This window comes from Sinohyriopsis cumingii, chromosome 13 (genome assembly GCF_028554795.1).
Source record: "Sinohyriopsis cumingii isolate HCF-2022 chromosome 13, ASM2855479v2, whole genome shotgun sequence".
Taxonomy (NCBI): domain Eukaryota; kingdom Metazoa; phylum Mollusca; class Bivalvia; order Unionida; family Unionidae; genus Sinohyriopsis; species Sinohyriopsis cumingii.
The window spans coordinates 20,796,616-20,811,961 of NC_142973.1; the positions used below are offsets into that span (position 1 = coordinate 20,796,616).

General features: G+C 36.2%; 1 protein-coding gene across 2 annotated transcripts in view; it reads right to left on the reverse strand.

The window, feature by feature from the left end:
• The window catches only part of LOC149785028 (E3 ubiquitin-protein ligase rfwd3.S-like), a 63,569-nt gene that overhangs the window by 18,658 nt on the left and 29,565 nt on the right, over positions 1-15,346 (reverse strand). For both annotated transcript variants that reach the window (XR_016425350.1, XM_089978730.1), the window contains exons 8-10: positions 13,464-13,569; positions 8,738-8,839; positions 3,064-3,227 (exon numbers count right to left, since the gene is read on the reverse strand). Coding sequence is in view for 1 of the 2 variants with exons in the window: in XM_089978730.1 (XP_089834856.1) it covers positions 3,064-3,227; positions 8,738-8,839; positions 13,464-13,569 (372 nt within the window). In the remaining variant the exon portion in view is untranslated. The remainder of the gene's footprint in view (positions 1-3,063; positions 3,228-8,737; positions 8,840-13,463; positions 13,570-15,346) is intronic.

Here is a 15,346-nt window from a genome sequence, read left to right on the forward strand (position 1 = left end):
TTTTTTGCCAGTTGAACATAAATGCTGATATGGCCAATGCTTCATTAATATGAACTATCATGAGAATGAAGGCAGTGACTCTGAGGCCAGGCAATGAAGGTAAAGGCCCTTCATCAGTGACTTTGAAGCCAGGCAATGAAGGTAAAGGCCCTTCATCAGTGACTTTGAAGCCAGGCAATGAAGGTAAAGGCCCTTCATCAGTGACTTTGAAGCCAGGCAATGAAGGTAAAGGCCCTTCATCAGTGACTTTGAAGCCAGGCAATGAAGGTAAAGGCCCTTCATCAGTGACTTTGAAGCCAGACAATGAAGGTAAAGGCCCTTCATCAGTGAATTTGAGGCCAGGCAATGAAGGTAAAGGCCCTTCATCAGTGAATTTGAGGCCAGGCAAGATACAGAGAGATAGTTTAATGAACTCCAAGATGTGAATTTGACCAAAACTTGAATCAGATAATGATTGTGACATATACAATTAAAAAATAACTACATGATTCAATTTATAACTACTTTTAAATTTTGCCTTAAATAAAAGCTTCACTTTTCTCATTTTCTTTTATGAATTCCCCATTTGAGAGCGTTTGTTCTCAATATCTACAGGGAATTATTTTGACTTGGTAAACTACAATTTTGAAATGGCCACTAAAATTTTCAAACAGGTTGCCTTAAACCTACTTATGTTTGAGAGATACACAGAGTACTGTCCCCATCATGGGATATTAATCCCCATCCTCCTGCATTGTAGGCAGCCATCTGACTTTCTGAGCTATTAACCTTAATAATCACCATGGGTGATTTAAAGCTATATATACTTTGTTTACAATGAAGTTAAAAATGCCTGGACTCCCATTTAAAAAGAGATGTTAATCCCTACCGGCCGTATGCAATCGTTATATCCCAAAAAATTATCTATCTTCCCATTAAATATTGCTTTTTCTTCGTGATCTCATTTCCTCTAACAAATGTATGTGGAGAAAATCTGGACACGAGTGCTGATGCACTCTCATGCAAACTTATCAGTGGCTTTGGGATCTACAGTGTATCTGACTAGCGGGTCGCCTTCATGTCCAACAGAATATAAACTTAAGGAAGATGATGACTGAATGGATGTGGAGGCATTCCCTCCCATCTGATGAGGTGGTCTAGTCACCTCCCGTCCCTGACCAGTTGCATTGCTGTTGTAACTCATCACAACTGATCACTTTGTCTTGACAGTGAGAGGTTTATATACTCCTTTGTCGCCAGTATTGCCGTTGAAGTTGATATTGCCAAAAGTTAGGTCATGTCACAATTGTATTGTCATTACCTATTGTTGTAGCATCCAAGTTTTGAATTAAAGTATTGTCTTGTAGCCAGGATTTGGATAAATGGCAGATTAAACATAATTATGTTTTTATGAAGGGTATTTACAAACACTAAATCTACTGAAAAATTATTTATATTCAGCACTCACTTCAACCAGTCTACATGTGTAACTTTCGCTGAATGATTGTGAACTGGATTTCTGCAATGCATGATCATGTGCTCCAAGTGTTTCATTACTCTCATATTCTTCTTTTAAAGTTTGTAAAGCAATGTTGATTTGTCCCTTTTTCTGATCTGACATGTTCTGAAGTTTGAAAAGATTCATCTGCTCTAATATTTTGCATCATTTAGCATCAACAACTCACATCATAAAGCGTTTCACTTAACATCTGGATCCATTTTCTTTAAAAGCTTAGACTGGCTTGCTACCTAAAATAGCTTATCAATAGAATGAATCTGTGAGGCAAAGAACATATATAAAGAAACCCATCTGTATTCTTGGAAATGGGTCATATACAGTTGCTATAATAGCAACAAGGAAAGTACTCTTATGCTATTTTTAAGGAGCAGTCATCTTTTGAAGAATATTCTCAATTCAAATTTATATGATTGGAATTAATGAGATGATAATAAAAATGACTAAAACAACTTTTTATTGCTATATTTTTATTTTTTTAATGTACCAAAAAAAGCATAATCCATATATAGGCAAGCATAAAAAACGTAATGATTATGCCAAAAGCTAAACAGTTGACATGTAACTTGTGAATGGATGGGTAGCTGGCCTGGCCAGGTTTTGTACTACCCTGGTAGTTCTTAGTTGGTTAAGTAGACCTGGCAAAATTAAATTTCCCTATCCATCCATCCCTGATATATATATATATATATATATATATATATATATATATATATATATATATATATATATATATATATATATATATATATATATATATATATATATATATATATATATATATATAGAGAGAGAGAGAGAGAGAGAGAGAGTGAGACAGAGACAGAGACAGAGACAGAATTATAAATATACACCAGACAGTATGGAAATTCGTTCCCTGAATTCCTATAGAAGCATGCTTGATAATAGTAGGCAGAATTAATATTTTAATACAAATAATACTATTATACAGGTTAGAGAATTTTTAATTCATACTCTATGGAGATTTGAACCCAGATCCACAGGTAAATGGCAGCTATCGCCTTGCCTGCACACACGAGCCCATATTCCCTCACGACTAAGCACACATCACCAAAAGACTGTTACTCAGTCAGTGTTATATGCACTTGTGTGTAGCAGACACATGAGTGCATGGAGTGCATATATATGAAGCATGGTTGGGTACAAAGCCAGGTCACTCAGGTTTGGCACTACCCAGGAAAAAATCAACATGGTCGGGTACTCAGCAAAACTTCCCCACCTGTCCATCCCTAAATGTAACAATATGAAGAATGGCTGACTTGAGAAAAATTTCTTAAACATACCTTCAGCTTTTTTCCTAATGTTTACATATCAATCAATTCAGAATTTTAAGTTGCTGAATTGAGCATATATATAGCAGTTTACAATATATCAGCACATGTTCAATGGCAGGGTATAAACAAAATTTAAAACAGTTTGAATTATATAATGAATGATGTTAGCATAAACAGTCAAGAAATTTCTAACAGCTGACATGAAATATTAGTGTGTTATTTCTAACTGATTTCATCTGCAGCTTTTACAAGAGGAATCTAAAGCCAACTTACCTCTGGACGACAGCATTGCTAATGATGCTGGTCATTTTAACCTTTTTGTCCAGTCCACAGCTCAGTAACATGCCATCCTCAACAACAGGGTGGAAGGCCAAGTCTCGTATTACTTTGGAATGTAACGTCAAGTACTGACTACTCTTGAAGTCCAATGTGCTGATCTGCAAAACAGATGAGTTTCAGTAATTATTTCATTATATTTTGATGAAAACAGTGTTTATTCCTGAAATGGAAAAGTGAGATCAAATAACCTCTACCATGTCAAAAGTAGGTTCCTTTAGAAGCAAGTGTCACTTGAAGGGACTGATGCTCGATTGGTTGAAATGATCATCTTGAGTGATAAGATTTTCGAATTAGTCAATATGCAGACAAAATCGATGCAAGGTTTTCATTCAGTACAAACTGGATTCCATCAGAAGACTTTTGGTGAAAACCCTATGCTGATATGACCATCCAGTCAGAAAAACTGGTCACAAAATTGAACGTGTTTCTTGTGGCAGCTATATTTGAAGTCAGATCAGCACCATTTTCATTTAAGACAACTAGATTACCATAATTAATCTTCTGGTGAAAACCCATGTCAATAAGACTTTCCATTTTGGAGGAGTAACAATAACAAGATTTTCAAGATGCTGGCAATAGTGGAATGTCAGATTGGCATCATTTCATTTCAACTGGACATCACAGGAGGAGTAATGATAGATTCAAGATGGCTATTATGGTTGCCATATTGGATGTCAAATCAGCACAATTTTTATTTAGGACCAGCTAGATACTATACATAGCTAACCATTGATAACCCCATGTTGATATGACTTTTATATTTAAGAGAACAAACAATAACAGGATTTTCCAGATGGATGCTGTGGTGGCCATACCGGAGGTCAGATTGGCACCTTTTTATTGAGGACCAAACAGACATGATAAAAAGTCTTTCTGTGAAACCTCCTTGCAGATATGAATATCCTTTCAGAAGTAGTGATAACAAGATTTTCAAGATGACCAATATGGCTGCCATATTCGATGTCTATGAGAAACCATTTTTATTTAGGATGAACTAAACACTTTTGTAAATCTTTGGTATGACTCGGCTGGTGATCAAATCAACTACATCCCGCATCGAGGTGGACGCTCTAACCAATAGGCCACCAGAATGTCCAAGATGGCTGCTGCTGTGACCACACTGGATATCTAACGAGCACAACAAGACCTTGGTTATGAAGGTGTGTAAAGTGTTATGGCAACCCTATGAGTAGTTTAGGAGTGGTAGCAACAATAAACTTGTGCTAAATGATGATCAGGCCATCCCAAAAGCTCAGTTGGTCTATGACCAATAGATCTAATGAATCAACACATCAAGTTTTATCACTGATCAGACTAATTCAATCAAAATACATAAAAACATAACTATAAGTTTCACCTACACAGGTATATAAGCCAATTATGTAAAACATGTTTGGATTCATACACATTTAAAATGTATCATAGCAAATATTGAATTTATTCAACAGCATGTACAAAAAAGAGTGAAAAACATGTTTCTCATATGTATATGTAAAACTTATGCAGTCAAACCTCTCACTAATGGCCACTCATTGAAAAGGCAAAGCTGACCATTGCACACAGTATACTAAAACAAAGGATGCCAAACATTAATCCTGCTTGACTTCATAAAAAATGACCTTTGAAGGGACTGATGCTCAACTGGCCAAAAAAGAATTTCCAGGAAATGAAGACATTAACTTCCTTTTATCAGCTAAGTGTTGAGACCATCTCTAATATTCTTTAGCAATGACGATATTTTCAAAGTAGCTGTTGTGGTGGACATATTGGCACCATTTTCATTAGGGATATGACTTTTCATTTTGGAAGAGTAATGAAAACAAGAATGTCATGATGGCTGCTATGGTGGACATATTGGATATCAAACTAACACCATTTACGCTTAGGACCATCTGCATATCACAAGTCTTTTACTTAAAGCACAACATTGATATAACCAGCCAACGAGGAAATAACCATAGATGATTGTTGAGATGGCCATCATGGTGGCCAAACTGGTCAGATTCATTTATAAACAACTGGACATCATAAGAAGTCTTTTAACGAAAACACCATGCTGATATGACCATTCATTGAGGAGTACTGATAACAAGATTTTCCTGATAGCCACTGTGGATGTCTGAGCAGCAGCATTTTCATTTAGCACCAACTAGACATTATAAGTCATTTAGTAAAAGACCCATATAACCATCCACTCAGGAGTAGCAATAACAATACTTTCAAGGTGGCCACTGTTGTGGTCACATTGGATTTGAAAGTGGCACCATTTTCATTTAGGACCAACTAGACATCATAACAAGTCTTCTGGTGAAAACCCCATGGCAATATTACTTTCCAATGACAAGATTTTCAAGATGACTGCTGTAGTGATCATATTGGACAACAGATTGGCACCACTTTCATTTAGGACCAACTAGATATTGTAAGAAGTCTTCTGATGAAAACCTGGGACCCCGAGTGGCTGAGTGGTCTAAAGCGCTCTCCGTTACGGATCCTCCATCTCACCTCTGTCTGCATGTGTTCGAGTCTAGGATTCGGTCAATGTGGGTATGCGAGAAAGCTTGCCAGTAGCTTCTCGTGGGTCGGTGGTTCTTCCCAGGGTTTTCCTGGGTTCTTCCTCTACCATTAATACTGGCTGCCATGCATGGCCTATCGTGTGCTGAAAAACAGCGTTAAACCCCACAACAACAACAACTGATGAAAACGTCATGGCAATATGAACTGACATTTAGGAGTAGTAGTGACAACAAAATCTTTAAGATGACTGCTCTCGTGGCCATATGGGAAGTATTAGGGCACCAATTTTATTTAAGACCAACAAGATGTCATGAAATATATTTTATTTTTATTTAAAATCAACAAGATGTCATGAAATATATTTTATTTTTATTTAAAATCAACAAGATGTCATGAAATATATCTCAGTTAAAACCCCATGTTAGTGTGACCACCCACTGAGAAGTAGTGATAACAAGATTTTCAAGTTGGCCAACGTGATGGCCATACTGGATATTAGATTGGCACCATTTTCATTTAGGGCCAACTAGACAGCAAATAAAGTCTTCTGGTGAACATTTCATATCAATATGACGTTCCATTCAAGAGTAGGCCTATAAACAAAAGTGAATAAAACTGACATGGAACAAAATGTCAGGACATGAAATACTACTATGATGTGATGTTCATATCTTCTGTGAAAGATGTTATAGTATATTATATTACTTCAAAAATATTTACCCAATCACATTAACATAAACTGCAATACTAGCTACAGATCCTATGCCTGTAGTGTGCTGTCATGAATGGGACCTGGTGATCATGTGGCTAGCCACCAGAGGTGCAACGTGCAGGTTCAACTCTCATCCGTGATTCCATATTGTGCAGATAAAACAAGAAATTTGACTGTTCATGCCAGTCAATTGTCTCCACAATGTCTTGAATCAAAACAATGCATTCCAATGCTAGACTATTCAATGGCACTTAAACTTCATGAGCTGTGATCTTCATTAGGCACACCTGATCCCAAGAGATACTTTCTGTGAACCTTAGATAGAACCTGAATATGTGAACTAGGTCCTGCAACTCTGCCTCCAAACAACTCCAACACTGAAGGTGAATGGTTACTTTCTCATTGCTTGAAGATGGCAACCTATTCTTAAACAAAATGTCAGGTTGTTTTATCAGGAATGAACCATTGGATATGAATTAGAGGTAGTTTAGCTCTATGGACTGAGCATGGAGTTTGCTTGGTCAATCAGGTAACATGTCTTGCAACAAAGCAGCTTCAGTGAGGTTGAAGACAGGACTCAAAGTGAGATGAACCTAGCCTTAAAGAAGTTCCACTCAGAAAGTCAGGTGAGTGAGGGGGGGCCTGGACAGGTTGACAACAGGTATGACTGATTCTTCTTGTGAAAAATAATCTCTCTTTTGTGATGTCTGAATGTGTCATAAACCATGGGACAATAAACTTTGACAGTGATGGGTAGCAAATTTCTCTTCAAAGAGAAAATGGAAGAAATTAGCCAATTTGGAATAGTGTCACATATGTTTCATTTCTTTTGTGTGCTTGACTGTTTTCCATGATTGAGGGTAGAGTTTGGGCCTCAATGACTATTTTCTTGGCTGAGGGTTCTGTCTACCTGACTTCTGTATGTTTTTACAAGATGTTTACTTGAATTTAAGTTCAAGACCTGATGAATTAGTGCAATTTATCCATTTAAATGTTCCATATCCTTGGCATTATATTGTGTCTCAGGTCCAGTTAAATTATTATGTACAGGATGAGGTAAACACTTATTCATTCCTCTTTTAAGTTCAGTCTGTGGAATCATTTACTGCTTATTCAGATATAATTTGAAAGGAATCGTTTATTTAAATTATTCACTGGAATTACAAAGTACTCATTGAGTTTTTGGACTAAAACACTAGTTTGGGATTATTGTGAAATCATTCAAAGGCATCTTTAGATTATATCATAAAGAGATTATATCATAAAGATACATCAAGATTAGTGGTATATTGGCACATTCAAGTGTACTGGTACATCAACACATTGAATATTGGAATTCATTCAAAACACTCTGAACTTTTGGATTTGTGACAGAACATTTAGGGTTATTTGGGACTGAAATCACAAAAGTTTAAGTTTCTCTTAAGTTTTCACTTTGTAACTGAGAGAAATAAATTATTTTAGTTTTAAAAAACTTGGTTTTAATTCTTTCTGTTCCTTTGTTTACAACCAAAGAGTTTAAACAACAGTTGCCAAGTGGTTCATGTCACCGGACAGACACCAGCTGAAAACAAAACTGCATCACATTTGATCGTACACCTTCAAAGTGGAGGGTCTTGTAGCTGTTGAGATCCTCTCCATGGCTCATTGCTGAATTCTTTTTGAGCCAAGGTTCCGTTCACAAGGGCTATACATTAAGATGGAGCTTGTCCGGACACAGAGAGAAAGCTGAATGATTTCAATTGTTGGAGCAATGTAGAGTTAGCAGGAATCTCCTTGTGAAAGTTTACTGCAAGGTTGAGTAGATTAATGACTCAGAATTTTGTTCCATCAATGAGTTGTCAGAGCTACTTGTCAAAACTGGTCATCCACCTTCTAATCTATCTTAGAGATCAAGACTGATGGGGAGGGGAAAACATACACCTACAATCACCCAGCTGATTGACTGAGCATCAATAGCCTAGGCCAAGCTTTGGGAATAGAGAGATGAAGATGAGGCCAAGCTTTGGGAATAGAGAGATGAAGATAAGCAGTTTGTGGGTCTTCTCCCTTCCACCTGCAAATGTGATAATTCTTGGTCAAGCTTAAACTGATAAACACCCATTATATGGGTGGCCATCTAGTCTGGACAAGGGGATGCAATCTGCACAAATTATTTCCCTTTATCTATAACATATGCAGATAGAAAAGACATTTTTTCATCTTTTCTGGAGGTCTGGATTCAGGAGGCAACAATTTTTTTCTCCTAATGTTACTGTGATTGTGCAATGTATTCAATGGAGAAAGTTAAACACTGTATCTTGATGCTGGCAAAGCATACATAGCACCATTTTTTCAATCATCTACCATGGGTGACAATTAAGTACCCAGTTTTCTTACCTTCTTCACTCCAAATCCAGGAAAGAGAGGACTAGCTGAGGGTTGTGACACAACCAGTGTGGCCAGAGACTGACAATAAGCCATAACTCTACAGTTTCCACCCTGAAAACAAAATATGGAGAGCACAATCTTTTATTATGTAAGATTTAACCATTTTTGCAGATATAAATAAATAATGTAGTTCATTTAGTTCCAAAGATAGGATTAAATTTATCATACAAGCAATTTTTATGAGACTTGTTTGTGGTAATTATGACAGAATAAAGTTAGTGATAATCTTCTCTCCTGCAGTCACCACTGAAAAAGTGGGAGGCCAAATCATTTGACCTTAACTACAGATAAATTGGACTGATGGAAAGAGCATGTACCTCGTTTATTATGCATGTGGAAGCTAAAGCTATCAGGAAACATGTCTTGTAAGATAGAATCTTTAGCAAGGTCTTGGCCTGAGGCTTGAACTTTTTTCAAATTGAGCTATATCAAAACCCATGATGGATTCAATTTTGGAAACAGTGTGAGATTTTGGTCGATTGAGTTCAAGAATGGTGAAAAGATCCAACAGGTCTTTATCATGCCCAATATCATGTTTGCCGAAGTGTGTCTATATAATAAAGCAGTAGCCTTTTATAGTAGTTGGCGACAACTGTTTCTTATCAAAGAAAAAAGTGGGATTGAGGCACTGAGATGGTGTTATTGGTCTGCACAAGTCCCGGAAAACATGCAACTTTCTCATAAGCCTTTAGAGTAGAGTGTCATTTTGCTTTCTAGATTTTCTCCACAAATTGAAGGTTCAAATCTTTTATCCTGGAAGGCTGTCCTGATATGAACCAAGCATGCAGAAGAAGACTTTCCAGCTTGGGTTTGCCAGAATCTTCCTGGACAGATCTATTGCTAGATCGGTAACCCTTCTGGATTATTTTCGGTATCAGGATTCTGGGAGGGTAGGCAAATGTCCACAACCATTCCCAACTGACTGACCATGCATCCATGGCTCAAACATCTTGGTCTGGGACTGGAAAGACAAAGGTAGGTAACTTGTGATTCCTCCATCATGCAAACAGGTTGATCACTGGATGCCCATCCCAAGTGTGCAGATCTGAGTGAAGACTAATGGGTTGAGAGACCATTCCATTTGAAGAACTTGATCTCTCCTTGATAGATTGTTGACCAAGACACTGAGTCTACCAGGAATGCGTCTAATTTGTATGTTGATATGGAGATTGTTGCACAAATGCAGAAGGTTCCAAATCAGAACACACAAGTCGGGTGATTTGGTGCCCCCTGCTTGAAGAGATTCCAACCTGGGTTCTGCCACTGATGCAGGAATGATCATATCTCAGGCCTGATCATGACTGTTTGATGAAGGCACAATAGTTCTAGCAATGTCATTTGTAAGATGTGCATAAAAAGATGGCACTGTGAGATCAAGTCTGCGATGTTTTAAATTTTTCATTTTAGTAACACTGATCACATCTTATTGTGGCTGGGCATAATTTGTAAACAAAGTTGAAAGCACTTCAGGTCAGACTGCTTTCAAATCAAAGTTGATAAAATTGTATTCAGTGTTTGTTGAAAATTAGCAATTTCATATATTTTCAATTGATAGTAATGGTGGCCATAGACTGGCATCATTTGTATGAACCTGAAAGAGCTTCAGGCCAATGCTTTCCACCAAATCTGGTCAAATCCTGTTGAGCATTTTTGAGAATAAGTTTCAGATTTTAAGCTTTGTAACTGAAGTCATAGGCATCATTTGTATAAATTGAAAGACCTTATTGCCAGGATGATTTCTTCCAAATTTGGTCAAATTCATCTGAGCAGTTCCAAACTGAAGTCATTTAAAGGTTTTCTATTTTCAGCAATGATGGCCATGTTTAATGTCAATCATCATTGTTTGAACAAATCTGAAAGACCTTCATGTTAAAATACTTTCTCCCAATGCTGCTGGGCATTTTTGAAAAATGAATCCTTTGATGGAACTACTGGGTGACATGAATTTTCTTTACTGAGTGTTTAAACCATCTTTGATGATAAGATTTTCAAATTAACTGCTATGGTGTACATATTGGATGTCAACTAAGCAACATTTTCATTTAGAACAAACAAAGCATCATGTTAATATGACCTTTTGTTTGGGAGGAGTAATGATAACAAAATTTTTACTATGAATGTCACAGTGGCCATCTCTGATATCAGACTGGCACCATTTCCGTTTAGTTCCAACTAGATATCAGAAGAAGTATTTTGGTGAAAACATGATATAGATATAACCAGTCATTTAGGAAAAGTAGTGATAACAAGACTTTCAAGATGTCTACTGTGACAGCCTATACTGTAAGTTGGACTGGCACCATTTTCATTTATGACCAAATAGATATTATAAAATGTATTTTAGTGAAAACCCCATGCTGATATGACCATTCATTCAGGAAAAATAGTGATGACAAGATTAGACATCAGATCTGCACCATTCCGATTTTAGATCAAAAAACCCACCATAAGAAGTCTTTAGAAAATAAGGCATGGTGATATGACCATCCATTCAGGAAGAGTTGCAAAATCACAATATTTTCAAGATTATTGTACATTGGATTGGCACCATTTTCATTCCGGACCAACCAGACATCATAAAACATCATCTGGTGAAAACCCCATATCAATATTATATCTTTCAATTTAGGTGAAGTTACAATAAAATATTTTCACGATGACTAGATCATGGGATGAATGTATGTTTAAAGTTTCATGGTAATCCTCCAAGTAGTTTACGAGCAGCAGAGTTAATAAAACCAGTTATTCACAAGCAGGTAATTTTCACTTAACTATATCACAATAACTATCTCAATGACACATAAAACAACAATTTGCATACAAACCAGCCGCAAAAATGGTATATGCATAATTATTACTGATGCAAGTAGCAGAAAAGGGTAATCTGAGCATAATTTATGTATTACAAGCTATAATCGCAGGAATCTATGAAAATGTACATTCATGGTTACTACTAACCTGTATCTGCAGCTGGCTAAAATTCTCATCAGAAATGGGCAAGATCCATATACAAACTCAAAATATACTGCAGCACTCACTCTACTTAGTCTACATGTCTAACTTTCACTCAATGATCATAAAAGTTCTCCAATTCTGCAATGAACATGATAATGTACTCAGAGTGCTATATTACACTCATGTTCTTCATTCTAAATTTGCAAAGTGCTATTGATTTCTCCCTTTTGAAATTTAAAAAAATCTCTCTTTTCTAACTAAAAAACCAGTCATGTGTCATCCATTGGTCACGACGACAAAGCCTGTTTCGTTTAACATATGGTGCAATTTTGTATAAGTAAAGACTAGTTGTTCACTACCTAAATATATATAAAAAAGTAATGAATAGTTAGTTGGTTAGTCCTCTTCATCCTGTCTGGAACATAAGGCTGCAACTATCTCCCGCCATCTAGGTCGGTCTTGAGCAATGGTTTGTGCCTCACCCCAATGAAGTCCAACCTCTTCCAGTTCGGTCATCACTGTCCTTTGCAAAGTTATCTTTGGCTGTCCACATTTACGCTTACCAGCTGGTGTCCATCCACCCCATAAACTCAAAACCATTAGAAAAACTGCAACAACTTCAACTCAAACAACACCAAAATAAAAAATGGAAACCCAAGGTAGCCATCAGATGAACCTCCAAAATGTAATGAATATGTCAAACAAAATTTCAAGAAACTTGACTCTATTCTTGAAAACTTGTCATATATAGCTACTGTAAAAACAACATAAAAGTTCATGTAGGTCCTAGATGGACAAATGCTTTTTTTAGACAGCAGTCTTCTTTTTTCAGAATATTCTCAAATTGGTACGATGTGTGGGATTAAAGAAACAATAATAAAAATAACACAAGTTTATACTACATTATGTTTGATTTTTTTAAAAATGTACCAAAAAAGTGTAATCCATATACAGGTAAGTGTAAGATTTACTTAGTAGGGATGAAATGACACAAAATTGACTTCTGACTCTTCAACATTTTTCTACCTGCAGATCACAGTTCAACCATAAGTATATGACGTAACTGGGATTTGTCTGCCGTATCCAGTCATATTGCTGAATTATCAGAAATCCTCAGATTCCTACTTATAAACCCAACATGTTATATGATGCTGAGTTGGTTGTTCCTTACAACATGTACAAGTTAAAGTTTCTGATTGGTATGTATACAAAACCTCAATACACAAGACTTGCATTATGCAATAGAATAAGGGAAATGTACCAGATTTCAATGAAAACAATATTTTGGTGTGACCAGTAATTTAATTTGTGTCAACATTATGAAATCATGAGGAAATCAAGCACTCCCATGCCCTAAAAGCTTCAATGGATTTAAATAGGATTACCACATTTCAAAAGTCTATTTCAACTTCTAGTGGTGTTTGCTAAATCCTGGTAAAAACATTTTGCCAAAAAGTTCAAAAAATATACATAAAAAATAATAATCTGCAGTATTGGTCAAATCAGGTCAATGATACACAGCCGTATGACAGCATAACAATGAGCCCCCTTCTGCTATCATAGTAAAGGCATACATAAAACTGCATTTGTATAACAAGACAGTTTAATATTTTAGAGATTTATAAATATTCAGAAATTTTATTTATGTATATCAAAAGGTTTCCATTCAATCCGATTATAGAAAGATGAAGTATAATACATGTATTATTATTATTTTTACCTCACAAATCTTGATAGTTTTGTCCAGAGTAAACTGTCCTACAAGCAATGGCTGATTGTTAATCTTTGTTGGGCTGCTCTGTGACATACCAAGTCCACCAGTTGTCCTGAAAATATGAAACATTAATGACTCTATGATGTACAATCAGAAGATCATATTAGTGAGATAGCAAATTTTAAAGTAAATTATGTTTTTCCAAGAATACTTACCCAATCATATTACATTACGATTATTAGCCTGCTACCTTGCGAATCCAGCCCCACTAAAAGATGAATATCGTCTTATTGTCTATTTTTAGATAGACAAAGGTAAGTAACTCTTGCACATTACCTCCCCTTGATACCACCATGTGTACATGTGACTATCAACTAATCATCACCTTTATTGTGGGCAATGTTCTCCTCTGGTTCAGCTTCAAGCTCAGCATAAGCCTTGCTCGGTGGCCTTGTTGACTCTGCTTGGTCCTAACTGTGCAAAACACGAGCTCTCCCTTGAGTATAAGCCATGAGTACTCTAATATCTGGCATTTGCCGGCATCGCTGCACTGCTGGCCTTTCCAGCTTTGAAATTGCATGTAAATCAATTAAATAAATATTCTGTAGAAATGGCACAAAAGACACAAACTAAAGCAGAATCTAGTAAAGTGTTGAATTTACTAGGTCGCTAAAATACTACTGTAACGAACAGACCTGTAAGAGTTACTGCCCTTTGTCTATCTAAAAATAGATAATATGACGATTTTCATATTTTAGTTGGGCTGGATTAGTGAGGTAGCAGGCTAATATTCCTTATCATAATGTGATTGGTGAAGGTATTCGAAGGAGAAATCATAAAACTGTCTCATATGTTTTAATGGAACAATTTAACTAACGTAGTCCTTTCATGGAATATTGCAACTTAACCACATTTTGCATGGAATGTTGCCAGTGACATGATTCTTATACGGAATCATGAAACTAACATAATTATTTTTTTCAGAATTCTGTAACATGATTTGTTTCCAAGCATAAATACATTTTTAGAAGTTTTATTCACGCTGATGTCGATATACAGATTACCAATCAGTAGTGTATATCATGAAATACTCTGAATTTACTAATACACTAAATTATGACCCAAAAGATATGGTACATGGTCCACTGTATTTGATTCTTATTAATACAAATGCACGCAACTATATTTACATGCCTGGCATGATTAAAGTCAATCTTTAATACAGTATATACAATGTTGTTGTTGTTGTTGTTGTTGTTGTTGTTGTTGTGGGGTTTAATGCCATTTTTCAGCACACGATAGGCTATACATGGCGGCCAGTATTAATGGCGGAGGAAGAACCCAGGAAAACCCTGGAAAGAACCACCGACCCACGAGAAGCTACCGGCAAGCTTTCTCACATACCCACACTGTAGCAGACAGAGGTGAAACGGCAGTGATCCGTAACGGAGAGTGCTTTAGACCACTCGGAGCCCCCTGTATACAATGTAATATGATGCTAAAAGTTTTAAATACAAGCATATTGTGGGAGATAAAAACAGAAAAACAAATTATGACAAACTTTACAGACACCAAATGTAAGCCCTAATTTCTTTCTGACTCAATTTCTTGTCACAAATGTTTGCAAAAAATACCAGTAATTAATTAAGTATATACACAAAGAAGGAATTCCCCCTCTGGCATTTTCATAAGTAGGACTTTGCAATTTGTAAGGGGAGGCAGGTTTCTATATGAGAACAGTAAATACAATTAGACTTATTACTGTATGTTTCAACAAGCATGTGTTTTTAATGAAGATTGATAAAAGTTATTTATCTTCATTATCAACACAACAGCAGCAATTGTGTGTAATGGCACTATATTATATACATCAAAACTGCATTTAACAG